This window comes from Pseudoliparis swirei, chromosome 17, assembly GCF_029220125.1.
Source record: "Pseudoliparis swirei isolate HS2019 ecotype Mariana Trench chromosome 17, NWPU_hadal_v1, whole genome shotgun sequence".
NCBI classification, from domain to species: Eukaryota; Metazoa; Chordata; class Actinopteri; order Perciformes; family Liparidae; genus Pseudoliparis; species Pseudoliparis swirei.
The window spans coordinates 11,005,861-11,022,141 of NC_079404.1; the positions used below are offsets into that span (position 1 = coordinate 11,005,861).

General features: G+C 40.7%; 2 protein-coding genes across 8 annotated transcripts in view; one reads left to right on the forward strand and one right to left on the reverse strand.

Moving 5' to 3' along the window:
* LOC130206856 (cilia- and flagella-associated protein 46-like) overlaps positions 1-16,281 on the forward strand; it is a 233,052-nt gene that overhangs the window by 211,419 nt on the left and 5,352 nt on the right. The gene's annotated exons all lie outside the window — the stretch shown is intronic.
* Positions 1-16,281, reverse strand: part of LOC130206845 (collagen alpha-1(XIX) chain) — a 93,259-nt gene that overhangs the window by 51,628 nt on the left and 25,350 nt on the right. For 3 of the 5 annotated variants that reach the window (XM_056435047.1, XM_056435045.1, XM_056435050.1), the window contains 5 exons: positions 12,499-12,552; positions 10,673-10,708; positions 8,976-9,005; positions 8,857-8,883; positions 8,265-8,318 (listed from right to left, as the gene is read on the reverse strand). In XM_056435047.1, the coding sequence (XP_056291022.1) occupies positions 8,265-8,318; positions 8,857-8,883; positions 8,976-9,005; positions 10,673-10,708; positions 12,499-12,552 (201 nt within the window). The remainder of the gene's footprint in view (positions 1-8,264; positions 8,319-8,856; positions 8,884-8,975; positions 9,006-10,672; positions 10,709-12,498; positions 12,553-16,281) is intronic. The other 2 variants (XM_056435049.1, XM_056435048.1) reach the window with 1 other exon arrangement.

A 16,281-nucleotide genomic window follows, 5' to 3' on the forward strand; every position in this document is an offset into this window, starting at 1 on the left:
CATGAGGTGAAGACACTTTCAGGGCTGCACGGTGGTGTAGTGGCTAGCACTGTCGCCTCAAAGCCAGAGGGCTGTGGGTTCAATTCCCAGTTGGGGCATTCCTTCTGTGTGGAGTTTGCATATTTTGTTAGTTAGTTTATATTTTGAGTTGGACAAACACACATTTATTTAATTTAATGAATATCGTTATTTTATTTTAGATGTATTTGATACAAATGAGTTGGACTAACTTAATTACATTGTATTGCACTGATGTGCTAAATTTGAGTTGGAGTTGCATATAATTATTGGATGGAAAACCTGCCAAAAATTTAATTGAGTTCATCCAATGAGTCATTTCTTTGAGTGTATGAGCTCAATTCCCACCTATCAGCTGAATGTCTTCAAAGCCTTTCCATGCTAGTTGGGTGCCTGTCGCATTGGCTCCTCACAAGGCAGGCGTTGCCTCTCGGATGTTCTCATCTCCTAATGGATGCCATTATTAGTCTTGGCGCTTTGAAATTTCACAGTCTCATCTGGACTTTTGGCCATATTATTCATCCGGAGCAGATTGCTCCCGTCCTATGTTTACAGATACTGAATGTTCCATTAATGCATTATCCAACAAGTGAATAGGAGAGGCTGAAAATGCACTTTGAATAAACCCTGGTTCATTTTACAAGAGGTTTGAATACAGTGTGCAAAGATCCACAGGGTGCTCACTCCGGGGACTGTAGCCCTCGGTGAGTCTTATGCTTCATATCACTCACCACGCATAACAGATTACACTAAGGTCCCACACACAACCATCTGTATAGTATCAGGCCAATGTTAATGCGCTGCTCCCTGGCATGCCATTAAAGTGGACACAGATGAATGTATCTAAATTGGTTGCGGGCAGGATGAGAGCGTGAAGAATCAAAAATATGGAAGGCAGGCTGCAACAGCTATGCAGCCTTTCACTACCGCGCCTTCATGTTCTGCAGTGTTCAGAGCTCCATCTCCTCCCCGTCCAGCCTCCTTCCCCCCTGCACTCTTAGCCTCCCTCCCTCCCTTTGGCCAATCAAATGGCAGACATAGAGAGAGAGCTTACTCGGGGCATGCTTCAATCATCCAAGCATCCTGGATCCAAAATGCCCTTTTAGAGGTATTTACATTCACAGCATTGCTCAACCGCAGTCTCCTCCTTAAACTGACGCAAAATGCAAGGAGAGTGTCTCTGTATATTCCTAGACTGTTTGGAGCCAGAGAAATCCCAATGCTTGTACGACTGAAGCCGTGGTGTGGATAATGACACCTCGAACACTCACAGGGGCCAGTCACCTCTTGTCCACTGACATACCTCAGTGAGTGGGGTTGTTTCAGTTCAGTCGACGCTATTTGACACATGACACTCCCATTAGTGTTGCTATGACCTGGCAGACATTAAGACAACATTTGAAAATGTTGGCAAGGTATCAGCCACGGTGAGTTCTGACACTGGAGCAGCAAGGACGTTCATACCGCTTGCAGTGTCCCTGTTGTGTGGTACAGCTCTGCCTTCTGAGAAAGTCGTTAGATGTGTGAATGAGGGTCGTGTCCATGCCAACTAGAGCAAGATTATCTAATGCTCAGAGGTCGCGTTGACCTCCATTACCCCTTGTAAAATATCAGCTTTTTCACGAATACATACACGTATCATCTTACAGACATATGCACAAACACACACACACGCAGCGACTGTAAAATCCAGTGAACAATGAGCGATCAAATTGGCCCTCTCAAAGTTTTGCCCCCTGTAATTAATTGGCCAACTAATGTGTGTTTATTCTGGACACCCGTGGATGTGGCCATTCTGAGGCTCTCTGGGGAAAGACGGGAGTCACACAGATAAATCAAAGCTTTGTGCATCTGTCCTTGCATGTGCCAAACTCTTCCCCCTGTAACCCCCTTCTTTCCCAGCTGAGAGCTTTTCAAAGCCAATCAGGTCAAATCTTTGTTTCATCCTCTGTCCCAATGCACTTGACATTGACAAGATTAATTGCCTTGTGCACTGAGCAAGCGTGTACCTCCTGGTGTAATACAGGTGTCAAAAGCACGGCTCTCTGAATTTCCTCAACATGAGTTTGGACAGGAAGGGGGCAAAATGATCCACTCTATTTTGTTCAATGAAGGGTTAACGAATCCTCCCCCTGCTTGTAAAATCACACAGAGTGTAAATCTTGCCATTAAATCTCAGCTGTGAGCCCTGCTGACCTGTAAATTCTTGTCTCCGTGTTTCTCTGCCATTGAGCTTCAATGGCTTGGGCCAAAACTGTAACTACATATTTACATCACGCTACTGTAGTTAAAGCCTGCTCTAAAGACACAGACCATCAATATGGTCCCCAACTGTGTCTCAATGGTTAAATACATGGTTTTATGGGTGCTGTGTGTTTTTATGTGTTCAATTGAGTCACGCTGAATTTGACAAATGTGAACGTGTATATAGGATGTACTCTATTTAAATGTTCCTGAAATTGTTTTCTGAAATGTACGGCATAATGACTTAAGATAAGCCAAATGTGTCAAAGTGATACATTCCCGCAAGAATAAAATGTAATCCTCAAATAAATGTACAGAACATCTACATTTAGCCATGATTTATAATTTCCTTATCTTAAATGTAAAATACATAAATAATTATATTTAAGATACAAAAGTATATAAAAGCAAATCAGTGGCCGATCAAATCTGAACTGAACGCCGTTGTGAGAAATGAATGAACCATATCATTACAGCGGTGTACTGAGCTGGACGAAACCAAAAGCATGTCTCCAGTCTAATCGCTGCTGTTAATTTATGCATTTACTGTATCACCCAAATCAGCGGCAGCCTCCCATGGAGAACTTCTGGCAGGGAGGCTCGTACTCTCACCAGGGACTCCTTACTTAATAATCTCACCCTGCAGGTGCTTTGGTAGAGGTCAACAGTCTGTTACACTTGCATTGCTGTTCATGTCTGCCTCCACCTATGGAGCAGGAAACCGCTGCCAACCGCTCCAGTCCCCACACGCCAAACCATATCTCCTTCCCCATCACTGTCACTGCCTGCTTCGGGCCCTGCAGACACAGACTGATCCAAACGGACCGGAGCCAAGTGCATCAGATATAATATGGATATTATATATACTGTGGTTGCTCAATTATCTCAAAACAACATTAGCTGAACCCTGTAGAGGAAAGGCAGCTACATTCCAGTTACAGCATGCATTTGGTTATCAGAGAACAGCTAGCATACTGTTTCAAACCAAATTAGGTTATATGACCAATGCTTTTGAGCAGCGAAGATACATATATTTGATTTTAAAAGATAGATGAATGTTATTGTATCCAATCTGACAGTAATGTTTTGATCTGCATTATTTCATCTAGAGAACACCAGTAGGATAATGCCCGTGTGCCCATGCACCTTGTGCTGAGAGAAATAGATTTGGTAGAAGAGAAAATGGCCCAAGTGAAATATGATATGATGGTTTCCTGGTGTGAAAGAAAACACTTAACCACCAGTCTGAAGTGACAGTGTGTAGGATTAAGAGGTATCTAGTGGTGATATTCAACTCAATACCAATGTCCATTCCTTCCATCACCAATCGTGACTATTAAAAAATCACCCTCAGGACAAACAACGTCATTGTCGAGTGCCCGGCTGGCGACCTGATCGAGGCAAAGACTGTGTTGGACATGGTGACGTTATTCAGTAGGTATTGCTCACAGCCTTTCACGGTACAGGTGGCCGAGGTGGTGTTACCACAAGCTAATACATGCAGAGAAAACCAGAGGTAGCTTACAGATACGATTTGTCCAGTGAGTTCATGAACCGAAAAGCTGCGCCGCTAAAAGCACAGCGGACTCCAGGAAGAGGACCAGCTCACTCTGTGTCTCACCACTAAGGCACAACACATCTAAGTTTCAAGAGATGATACACTAATTAAAACATGTAAATTATATTCAATAACTGCAAATAGATCCCTGAAATGCTCCACGCTGGCCCTTTAAGCAGCCAGTGTACGGATGACCTTCTGAGACATATGCTGGCATAAGGACGAAGGAACAGAATGTATGGAGAAAACATGCCTTTGCCTTCAGTCAGGGCGTTGAGACAACTGTCTCAGTCATTCAGCACAGGGCTTGAATGTAAAACGTAAACACTGCTATCAATTCCAAAAGACACAATTACCTCCTTCTTCTTTGGAAATGTGGAGCAGACAGTTGCCGAGGAAAGACAAGACAAACAATCTTTTCTACCGTTTTGACAGGTTCTATCCATGCCACTTGCAAGTGCTCAGGCAGCTGTCGCTGATGTTTGTTATATATTTTGACACAAGTGAAGAACCAAAAGTGTGCCAGCACTACAATTACTGTTGTGCAGTGATCTGGGACTGTGCTATCACATGATGTGAATGGATGCCGATGAATGCGATGTGACAGCAGATGACATTTTAAGATATAGACTTTTACAAATAGCCATCTCTGCCATATAATTGGAGGAATGTCTATTTAATGTCCTCAACACGTGAACATCTTGTCTGAACCTAAATATATTCTCTGGTTTCATTTTGCATATGGCATAAGGTTTACATGCCTTCTGGCATCACCAGTGCGCTTGTTGGGAAATAAAGCAGACTCATATAAGGCTACATACTGCTGGGTGTCTACAGGACATAAATGCATTAAAGCTAAACCGTATGCGCCTGCATCTGGTATATGTAATCTTATAGTATAATGTCCATGAAAAACATTAACATAGAATACATGTATCTTCTAATCACTATAATTAGGAATAATGTATAATAAATAAATATGTAACACAAAGAATAATTGATGATCTTTGGGACACTGTAATCTTGTGTGGCCTCGCTAGTAATGGTCTCTGAGCCTTTTCTCCTTTATTGTTTATTATTATTCGGACTTTTGTCCTCTCCTATCTCCTTGACATATGAAGCAGGCATCTCATGTGGCACAGTGTCACCCACACACATCCACAGCTGAGGCACGCAGACACATATTTCCATGAGAAACAGGAGCCACTTATTAGGGGAGATATAGTGTAGACAATGGGAAGGCAGACAGTTGTAAATGTTACCTCTTCCCTGATCGTTAAGTCTTCGGAGCATCAAAGATTACAGGAAAAGATACCTGCAGGTTTTTTTAATTGAGCTACAACTCACCAGTTATCATTCCATATCATGTGTAAACTGTGCCAACTAGTTCATCCTTTAAGCAAAATAAATAAACAACTACCTCGATTTAAATAAATAAAAGAATAAATCGGAAAGAGGATCCACACTGCATTATTCATTTGAAAGGAACACACCCGTAGACAGAGCGGTTTCACTGTTCCGCTTCCTCCAGGTCTTGCTGGAGTTTCATCATCTCTGTACTAGCACAGCTACATTATGTCTGAACAAACACGGTGCAGCACATCTGTCAGACGTGTTCCAAAGCAGGGCACCAGGATATGTTGACACATTAAAGGCCTCCAGCTGATTAAAAGTTATTTCAAATGCGTTGTATTCACATTATTTAGATTCAGAAAAATGCACCAAAAGGCATCGAAGAAGAAAGTTAATCGTTTCCCAACCAAAATAATAATAAAATCTATTTATAGGGCTTCTCCACAAGAATTAATTAATTAAAACAACTGCCTGTTCATTATGTATGACAAAAGCTTATAGCAAAGCAAGGGAATCAACGGGGCATTTGTTGGGGACATACTGTATATTTAGCGAGGACTTATTTTTCAACACAGGTACATTTATACCGCTAATAAGGCTTAACGTGGTGTTAGGCATGGATCAAAATTCCAAGACCCACCTTGAAAAAGGGGAATCCTTAAAATGATTACTTATTAATCCACAGGAACCTCCTGCCTTGCCCAGGAGTAAACCCATGCCTGCACTGAACCCACGCACTACACTGTGCCAACTACCGGAGCAGAGTATTCTGGGAAGACTTGGCACAACATGAATAAACCAAAGCTTGCCGTGGCATTCCTGTGTACTTTGGCTTCAAGGAAACAGTTTGCGTTGACCAAGCAAGCGTAGGGTTTCAGTCCTATTTGGAGCGTAACAAAATACGTCATTTGGTACATTCGCAATGCTTTCTGCAAATCCCACATCACTTTTGCATGCACACAACACTTTATTATACAGTCCCTCAAATTGATCTATTGATGGGTGTCAGGGAGACTCTTCTCTGCACTGCACGCTGTACGAGAATACCAAATACTTAGCTTACAAACGACTAAACTGAAAACTATAACATTCTAAGGTTGTTCCCTTCAGCATGAACATGTCTCGCCTCCTCAACCTGTCAGACAGGGTCAGCCATTATTGACAACACAGAGCTTAGCACATCATCAGAGCACTCTGATTATTCATATATTATTATTATTATTAATAATAATAAATTATTAACAAGGGGGACATATCCTTTTTTTCCTTCTTTTTTACTGCTGCTCCCCATCTTCTTTTTTTTCTTCTTTTTTACTGCTGCTCCCCATCTTCTTTTTTGATCTGCTGTAATGTGCCACTGAATCCCAAAGTCATACTCTTTGACAGCCATTATGTACCAATGTCACTCATAAAAGATAAAACCAAGCCATTCACATTGGTGGCTGATGGCTGGCTCTTACCTCCACCCTAAGAAACTAAATTAGTCATCCATCAAGTGAATAATATAAAATCAGGATTCTGTGAATGTTACACATGGGCTCCCAGAGGGGGCTTGGTGACTGCCCATGATGCCTACTCTTGCATTTGTTGCTTTGAGCTTCAGAGAAGGATCAGTGAGTATGGCATCATTCCTCTTCTCAACGATATGCCCTCCACATCTCCTCGGAGTAAATCTAAATGGCTAAGAGTGCTTGTATTTTTCTCAACAATAAATTGAAGTAGACAGTGCGAGGGATGGTCTGGCTTGAATCTAAGACCGTATGAAAGCTTTCTACTCCCAGCTATTCTATGAATGTTTTGGAGTGGTCAGTCTACATCAAGATATTCTGCATCACTTGTATATCAGCTCCAGCTCCGTGTACAACCAATAAGTTGAAAGCGTGGACACGAGTTGCTAATTGGGTTAGATTCTCTTGCTGTATCAGCTGACCACTAGCTAGCCCCTGATAATGACACATGTCCACCTTCCTAAAATAGGCTGTCAAACTGCTGAAACACCAATTGGTCAACAACTTCGAGGCCACATGTGACTCGTTGAGCTAAGAATAAGCAGAAACCTTAGCACATCAACAGTCACCATGAAGTCAGCCAGTCATCAAAGACAAGGTATTAATAGATCTGAACCAACAACATATTCAAAGAAACAACTGGTGCCGTGCATTTTATGAGTATATAGGAAACCAAAAGGCCACAACATCAAACGCAGAGTGGTTCCTCAAAACCATTTATGATTGAAAGATTCAACGTAATGAAAGCGCACAGTTTTATCGCAATGTCCCTACTTCAGTCAGGTTAGGCCTGAAATAACAGCTAGCTTATGAAGTACAGAGTCAACGGCATAAAAAAATAAAAGAAACATCTGCTCCAGATGTTTGATTATGTTACTTCATACATTGTGGGAAATGATCCATTGAGGAAATAATACAACTGATGACAGGTCATAAATTGTTAATGTTTTGGGAACAGGTTTTGAGTTTGAGTGTTTTCACAGAAGGGTGGAATTCTTGAGGAACATTTGCCAGATCTACATATGGTTGCTCTTCAGCTGGCTTTCTGTAATATAAGCTGAAATACTGTGTCGGAAGAGCCTAATTTTAATTACGGTGACACAGGTGAAGGTATTTACACAAAGCTGGACACAGAAGGACACTCTCTCCACCTGTTCTTCAACATTGCCTTTCAGCTGTGATGTCGGGAACAACAGCATTCGTGCTGCGTGTCTTCAGCCCACCACAACATACTTTTGGTTTACAACTCATAACCACAGTTATTACAGTCAGAGGTGACAAATAAATACATTGGGTGTAATGTTTCAGTTGATTCAGTACCGTCTCTCTCCCAAATCAAGCTGGCCTTTTTGGAAACTACAATGCGTGATGGCGGTCAAACTGTGAGCGTGTGTGACCCCGTTGGCCTCGATGCCCATTGATTCACTGTCAACAAGCCCACCCCTCTCTTCTCTCTTCACCTCCCCTAAAACAACAACAACAGCCACTCAGCTGCTGTTTGGCCTTTTCCCAGGCCAGGTCCTCTCAGTCAGTACAACCACTCACCAGGCCACACAACTGGTGGACTGTTTGTGTTTACTCACCCTTTTGCCCTCTTTGCCTGGTTCCCCTGGCTGACCCGGCACTCCAGCCAATCCCTGGGGAATAGGACATGCATCATACTGAATTGGGTGCTCCGTTTATGTGGTGTTGCAGAAAGATATTACTCTATGATTCTTGTAAAAACTAATGCAGACAGATGTTTGTGCCACGTGTCCTTAACAGCTGTGGGCTTATCTGCAGTAATAGGAAAGGAAGCATTAGCTTAGTTAACATTGCATGAATAGATAGAAGGGCGTATGTACAGCTGCAGTTTACATTCTTGTGCATTACCAGTTTTAAGGGGACTTCTCCAGGATCCCTTTAATAGGCAATTTTCCGCCTTGGTTGATCAAAGCGTCATCCCATTATTCTACACAGTATCTTGATAAGGAACACTTACGAAGGTAATCAAGGTATACTAAGTGGTGATTTTGTTTGAAAGTTCTAGTGCAAAGATATAGGTATGTGATTCAATAATTGATTATTGAACCTAATAGTTGTACTTGATTGCTTAAGAATATTATATGTGCACTCTAACTTGAAAAACAGAGGACAATGAGATACTAGAATTAAATGAAGCAATTCATGTATTACCTTCTCTCCTTTGTCACCTAGAGGGCCCTGAATGTGACAAATACCGAGTTACCTTAACAAGAAAACTGAAGTACAGAAAGTTTAGATATTTTTAATGAAAACAATATCAACTTAAATACCTGATTTCCGTTGAGACATTCTTTGTCAGCCTAGGAATCAAGCAAACAATCACAATCAGTCAGTCAGTCAGTGTGAAAACAAGACTAACATCATTTATAAATGGTACATGTCAGGCAGTTATGTGTAAGCGCACAGTTGGTCGGGCGGTAATTATCTTTGGCTGCGAAGACCTGAAGAGAAGTCAGAGCATGGCTATTACAACCCCCCAGATACCTTGCTGGCCTCTGTCATGAAAGGGCAGACAGAGACGTCTATCCACCCGGCCACAGAATGGACACAAGGCCACATTCAACATCTCGGCTTTCAAATACAGGACGAATAATTGGTGTCCTTTTTCAATTGGCATCCAAAAGTCAAACTCTGTTGCCTTTTCTTGGAAACAGCTGCAGAAATGGACATTCACAACATATGTCTTTCACGTTAGTCAGGCCTCATGCAATGTAATAACAATGATAGAAAACAAATGAACAAGGAGGCTGACAGCCCTGAGTCATTTGCAGCTGTATCTATAAGAAAAGAGTGACAGCTCTGACCTGTGACACCCTAAATAAAACATGCCTTAGTCTATGCAGTGCTTTTGATCATAAATCAATTATTCATGTCCAGTGGTACAACTTGTGTTGGCTTTTGAGAATAGAGTTTCCACCGTGATTTACAAGCAATACAATGTCCAATGTAAATTAACTTTAATAACTTTCTCACAGCATTTTCTGCTGAAACTCACCATCCAATTTACTTGTATTATATGGGGATTTTTTTTGTAAAAACCATGTTTGCTTTACAGGACCATGTTTTTGTTTTTCTTGTCCTTATAAATGTAAAAATAACTTTTGGAGAAAAGCTCATGGATGGCAGCGGTGTTATGTGGGTATCGTTGGCACTGTGGTGACATAAAAAGGGCAGGCTAGGAGCAGTGGGACACAGTTTTCATATTACTCCAGTGGTGATTAAAACTGGCAGCAGATCCTCACATGACGTGGACATAATTAGCTAACCACCCGCAGCCGTCAACTCCCTGGCTACAATGCATCCAGAGTCTGAGTGTTTGCATCTGTGCCCACACATTCACTATATGTGATGATAGGTGACTCTGCAAGCATCTGCTAGTACATATATTTACTGTCCCTTCAATTTGTGTGTGTACTGGGATGGGCACAATTCTGGGTTATGTTCTCTGTCCTCTCGATTTTACAAGACCACAGAGAAAGCACTAGTACAGCCAGTCCAATTATGAGATAGAAATACAGTGTGGAGTCGTTCTTCCCTGGCGTCTCCAAAGAAGAAGTCTGCATGGACAATCACCAACCCGAAAAGTGCAAGTCTTACCCATGTGGGATACAGCCAGCGACTACCTGTCAACCTCGACCCTTTCTTCTCTGCCTGGCTGCTCATCCTTATCCTTTTTGTCCCAAGTGAGGAGGCCCACTGAGCCCTATCTATCAGCTCCTTGTTTGACCCATTCCTAGGTAATGGTAATGTCACACAGGCACTGCTCACCCGAGTGCCTCAGTTTCCATCTCTGTGGGCCAGATGTTTTAACACTGTGTGTAGCGCCTGGTCGACCCAAACGCTGCGATATTTACAAAGCTCAGTCCAGCCATTTCAGGTCACACCCTCATGAATCCATTTAAATATTTCCACATTTTTGAATGTCCCTACAGCATAATGAGATGTAAATGTAACAGTGTGAACTTACAGGCAGTCCCGGAGCTCCAGGCAGACCGTCATCACCCTGTGAAGGAAGATAATAATTAGGAAAAGGGTCTTAAAATGTCAGTCAACTGCATCTTTAACATTCTGTTTGCCTTAAAAATGGCTACAGTTGCTAAATCTAAACAATATATTTTTTATTTTGAAACATTTTGCCTAAAGGCCAGCCATAATGTTTGTCATAAAAACTGACGGCCAGGTTTTTACTACGCATAGCAGTCCTATCTCAAAATGCACTATAGTATTTACAGTACGTCTTGAAATGAAGTCTGATGACTTTCAAACTGCAGATGGTCTCATGGGCTGGTGCCATTGAATACGACATAAAAAAATGAACACAGCCGTACTATATCATGTAAAAGCTTTGCAGTACAGTATTAACAATGGCCAGGTAAGATAACATTGTTGGGTGACTGAGAAAAGTTATATTAGGGAAGGACTCGATAACCCAATGGAAGCAATGATATCACATGCTTTTTACTCATCACTTGTTTTATAGTCTTTTAAGATACAACTCATGTATCATTGTCCAATATGTTTACAGTCTCACCCCTTCACACCGCTATCCAACAGTATTTTATTAAGTATTGAGTTGAAGATTAGTGAACTTTAAATCTGGCAATACTTGTTCATCAGATGTGGATGAAAGGGGATGAAACGCCGAGTAGTTCATATACATTTTGGTGTCTGAATGAATGTCACAGTTAAAATATGCCTGGTATGGGATCTGCAAGGGACTCATTACAGATTTTAAAGCCCTTTGAGGAAAATTTGTAATTTGTGATATTGGGCTATACAAAATAAACTGAATTGAAATGAATTACTTTATGCTTCCAAACCTGCCTCCCTTTGTCAGTTTCAATACAAACAAACCTTCTCTCCACCCCCATCGCCACCATCACATCCGAAAAATAGGATAACATATGCTGGGATTCTCTGTTGTCTTCACAGAAACACACAGACCTCATTATAACTTCAAGGCTGCAGAGAGAGCATTACACCTACAATTATGTGATGAGTTCTTCAAAAAGAAAACAACAACAAAAAACGCCAAAAAGGGAGGGAAAATGAAAGAGCTGGAGATATGGCAACTAATTAAAGGAAAGAACATTTCATCTCGTACATAAGAAAAATAATACCACAATGGAATGAAAAGAAAAGTTAAGTTGAAAACAGACCAATATGTTGTGCATTGCAACAACAGTTTATCTAATGCATGTCAGTGAAGAGACAATAAAGCAGCTGCAGAAAAGACATTCAGCTTGACTTGAATGTTAGGATTATGAAACCCGTCATAGCCGACTGAAAACATGACATACCTACACAACTCTTGGGTTTCTAATATTTGGGACCAAATGTCAAACATATTCTAAATCAAGAGTCGATGCAAGGAATCCTCAAACAAGAAGGCAATCATATGCATACACATCTTTGCCGTAGGCTTTAGTCTAATAAAAAACGTACTCTTGGCTATGTCTATTATAAATAGCTATCCCTATGAATGCACAAATACTCTATATATATATATAGTGAGTGGAAGATTTTCACTCAGCTGGTCTTTCAGCTACGCTATAGGGCCATCAATACGTTATTGCTAATTTATGATAGCAATAACAATATTTTTTGGCTGGCCATGTTTGGAGTAGCAATCATAGCAGCGCTTCAAACAGATGGGCAAACCTGTTATTGAGACTCCAGCTCATGAAAGTCAAGCAGATTCTCTGAAGTATCTACAGTTTTTTCATTCAAGAATAACGAAAACAATCATGGTGCAATTTCATGTGGGCTAGTCTGTAGGGAGGACTCACTCACTTTGTTTCCTTTAGGACCAACTGGACCAACTGGCCCTGGGTCACCTTTTAGACCCTGGGAACAAAGAATATACATTCTATTGAAGTCTGTTTCTTTTTAGTGAAAGTTACGGCTTCAAACCTGGTTAAGAAAATAACCCAACATGTGTTACTGTATGTTAGTATGATGACACTTAGAAGACAAGTAACTCATGCAGGTGTGAGATTATCAAGCCTGTCACAACCAGTTAATGAGAGAAGAGCAGATAATGTCAATCATTAGATCCAGCATGTACCAAAAACAATCTGCTGAGAGATATACAATCAGCTGGTTACACAGTGTCGGCCCCAAACCCCTTCTCATATATGTATTCTCATGTCACACCCTGAAGCAGTGGACCTGGGGCTGGAATTGAAATACACAAGCTTGGGGCAAAGTCAAGCCTCTCAGTGGGGAAATATGAAAGAGGAGTGACAGCAGAGATAAAGAGTGAGAGCTGATGAATGAGGCTTGACACATATTGACAGGCTACATTTTCAGCGAGCCGTGTTTCGTGTGACATATTTGGGCCAGTAGCAGCAGCTCTTTGAAATGGGTTCGGAAAGATATGGAGAGTGAGCGGTCTGTAAAATGATTCGGAAATACAATCATTTGTCATGGTTAAATTTAGAGTTACAAAGGCTATTAATAGCGAATTATATATCTGCAGAAAATGATTACCTGCCGTTGTCACATTAAGTATGGCTCCACTGGAGACGTGACTAATTATTTGCCCATTCCCTGCAAGCCTCATATTATACCCTGCCAGTCAGAAAAAAACAGAAGGACTGGTAATACTGGCGTGAAATAAGTGCCCTTGTGGTAACATCACATAATGCAGCTTGCCTATAAATTGGGTTCATGATGACATGATTGTGACATGATTATATCACTTTATGTGGACCCTCTGCCCATTCACACTGTTAATAATAGGGCAGCTGTCCCATAGCTGTCCATGAGAGCCCAATTCTTTATTCAAATCGATGTCCTAACCTCTTTACTGAGGCAATCCGACACAGGGGGGTCCAGAAGCAAATTCCCCTCCGAGTCATTACCAAAGCTGAGGCAGGAACAAAAGGGGACTCAGAGTACAAGTCTCACCTGATAACAAGCACGAACACAACATCAAGTTCTGCCAATTACAGAACCGATTCAACACACTCCATGTTATTCACTTCAGTAATGTCGACGTAAATACCTCAGCATCAATTTACGCTCAAGCAATTTCATTAACATGGCCATTGCAAGAGTGTGTACCGCCTTCGGCCATTTCTCTTTCCAGTCTGCTGCTGCAGGTGGACTGGAATCTGCTGCAGAAGAACTAAGACTCCCCACCCTCACTCCATTAATCTCCTCCCATAACTCAATACAAACAATAGTCTCTGATCAATGCAACTGTTTCTGAGTTTGATTCTCCAGGAACACCACCTTTGTATATGTTGTATTATGATGTAATTTTTGTATGCGATTGATTGAGTTTTTTCTATGCTTTATTTGACTGCAACAGCTTCCTGTTTCTGCCTTTTTGGCCAGGTCATCATTGTTAACGAGGACTGGTTTTCAATCGACTTATCTGGTTAAATAAAGGTCAAATAAACAAATACAAATCTATTAAATTATGCTTTGCAATTCATCTGAAGTGGTGCTTAACTCCGTCCGGAGAAAGAGGGATTTATTATTTTAATATACAATATATACATGACCTCAACGTCCTGCAAAAAGCTGACAATTGAAACAAATTATAATCAAGAACACACTTTAAATGAATTCCTTGAGCTACTATACATCCAGTTTAATAATACTATTGTGTCTGTTATAAATCATGTAGGGTTGTCCTTTTATGCTGCAGAAAGACCTTCTGCTCTCCAGGATCCTCCCCCAGACTGCAGAATCAGACAATATGTTTACAGAAGAGTTGACAGGGAACTGCCATCACTCAAACTAATGCAACTGGAATGAACGTATGCAAAGTGGTGAGTTATGTTTCCCAGGACAAAACAAGTCACTCTCTCCCCATCTTGAATTATAGTTGCTCACCCTGTTTTACAATATAGCTACACTTTGCAACTGCTGGGGCTAATATGTGTGCCAGAATTGTTTTACATAAAAGCTCCAGAATGTATTAAGTTTGCCAAAATGCTAACAATGCACTCTCTTAACTTATGCTGAGTGATGCTCAAATTCCAATGTATGCTTGCAGTTTAATTTACGACAACATAAGATGCTTTGGCTTGGACGAATTAGTATCTAAGAAAAACTTGGCTCAACTGTGTGATTATTCAGATAATTCCAAGACTGCAGTATAGTCATTCATATAACCTGTAGAACTGCACAGCATCTGGTCTTGTCTGGAGTAATATACATAATAACAGCCAGTGCAATTAAAAGTGATCCCTCACTTCTTTGGCGAAGGCTCTTCTTGGCAGTCTTACAAAATGTAGCATTAAATCGTACTCACCGACACACACAAAAAAATACCCATTTTCTTTTGAATTGTCTCCTTTTCTCCTTCAGCCGTTGTCATACAATATGCTCTCTGAATTAATTCAGAGTTTGTGTTTGAATATGTAAACTTGTTGGTATTTAGTATTGGGTGTCCAAACAATTTATTGTCAAAATAAAGAAAACATCACGTTTTTTTTGTCAACAACCTTGTATGTGATGATTCACACTCAATTTCAATAATATATATGTAAATATACTACATTTAATTACAGAAGGTTTTAATTTGTTCATCTTTAAGAGAGCAGTTGGTTTAAACAAATACTGTATTTAATGAAAATGTCCACGGTCTACTTTTTTTTCTTTTTGTCACTATTGCAAATATTGGACAATGTTGTTCAGTCATATGTTAACTGCCAACTATATTTACATCAGATTGTACAGTTGTGCCAAAACAATATTTTCCTTGCTCTCTCCCTTCCCCAAGGCTCCACATAAAGATACTTTCAAAATAATTATTTAAGTGGAATAAGGTGTTAGAAATAATAACGCTATTTTGGTACCAGTTAAATAAATTAGATGTCTAATTTATTTAGTTAGAGAGAGAAAATAAACCTGTGTTTGAAATATGACATATTCTGTAACACGATTCTTTAAAACGAGGCAATACTTCCTCCTGTATTGAGATAATATGAAAGTATAGAAAAGATTCTTTAAAATCTAAATGGCTAAATGTGGTAGTTTGCAAAGCAAAAACTGAGATGTAAATCTGAAATACACTGTTTTGAATAGTCTCCATTGAGCAACACTAATTTATTCAATTATGATGTATTTTGATTATTGTCAAGAAGATCCCATCTCTGAAATATGAAACATCTATTGACCCCTGAAGAGAACATAATTGTGTTCTTCATTATCCTGTCTCATTATAGCTTAGATGCTGCCCTCTGTCTAATCTGGACAAAGTTGTGAGCCCAATTTAGGTGCACAGTGACATGGAGGGAGATGTAGACCAGAAGGGCTGGATATATTGTGTGCTTGTGGTGCATTATGTTAGCTTTGTATCATTTACAGAGAAGGGCGAAGGAGGGGAGAACGGGCTGGGAATATGCCGGTGCTGATTGTGTAGCTGTCGTTCCTGCAGCACGAGGTCAGAACACTGTGGGGAGCTTTGTACACTTGCCTGCTAATTACACACACCACTGTGTCTCCTCACTCCTACAGCGGTGAGGCCACAAGACAATCTGGCAACTCCCCAGCCCAGGAGCACGAAAGCAAGAGAGAAGCAGGGATGTACAAATACAGTCTAATTATGTTTACCTC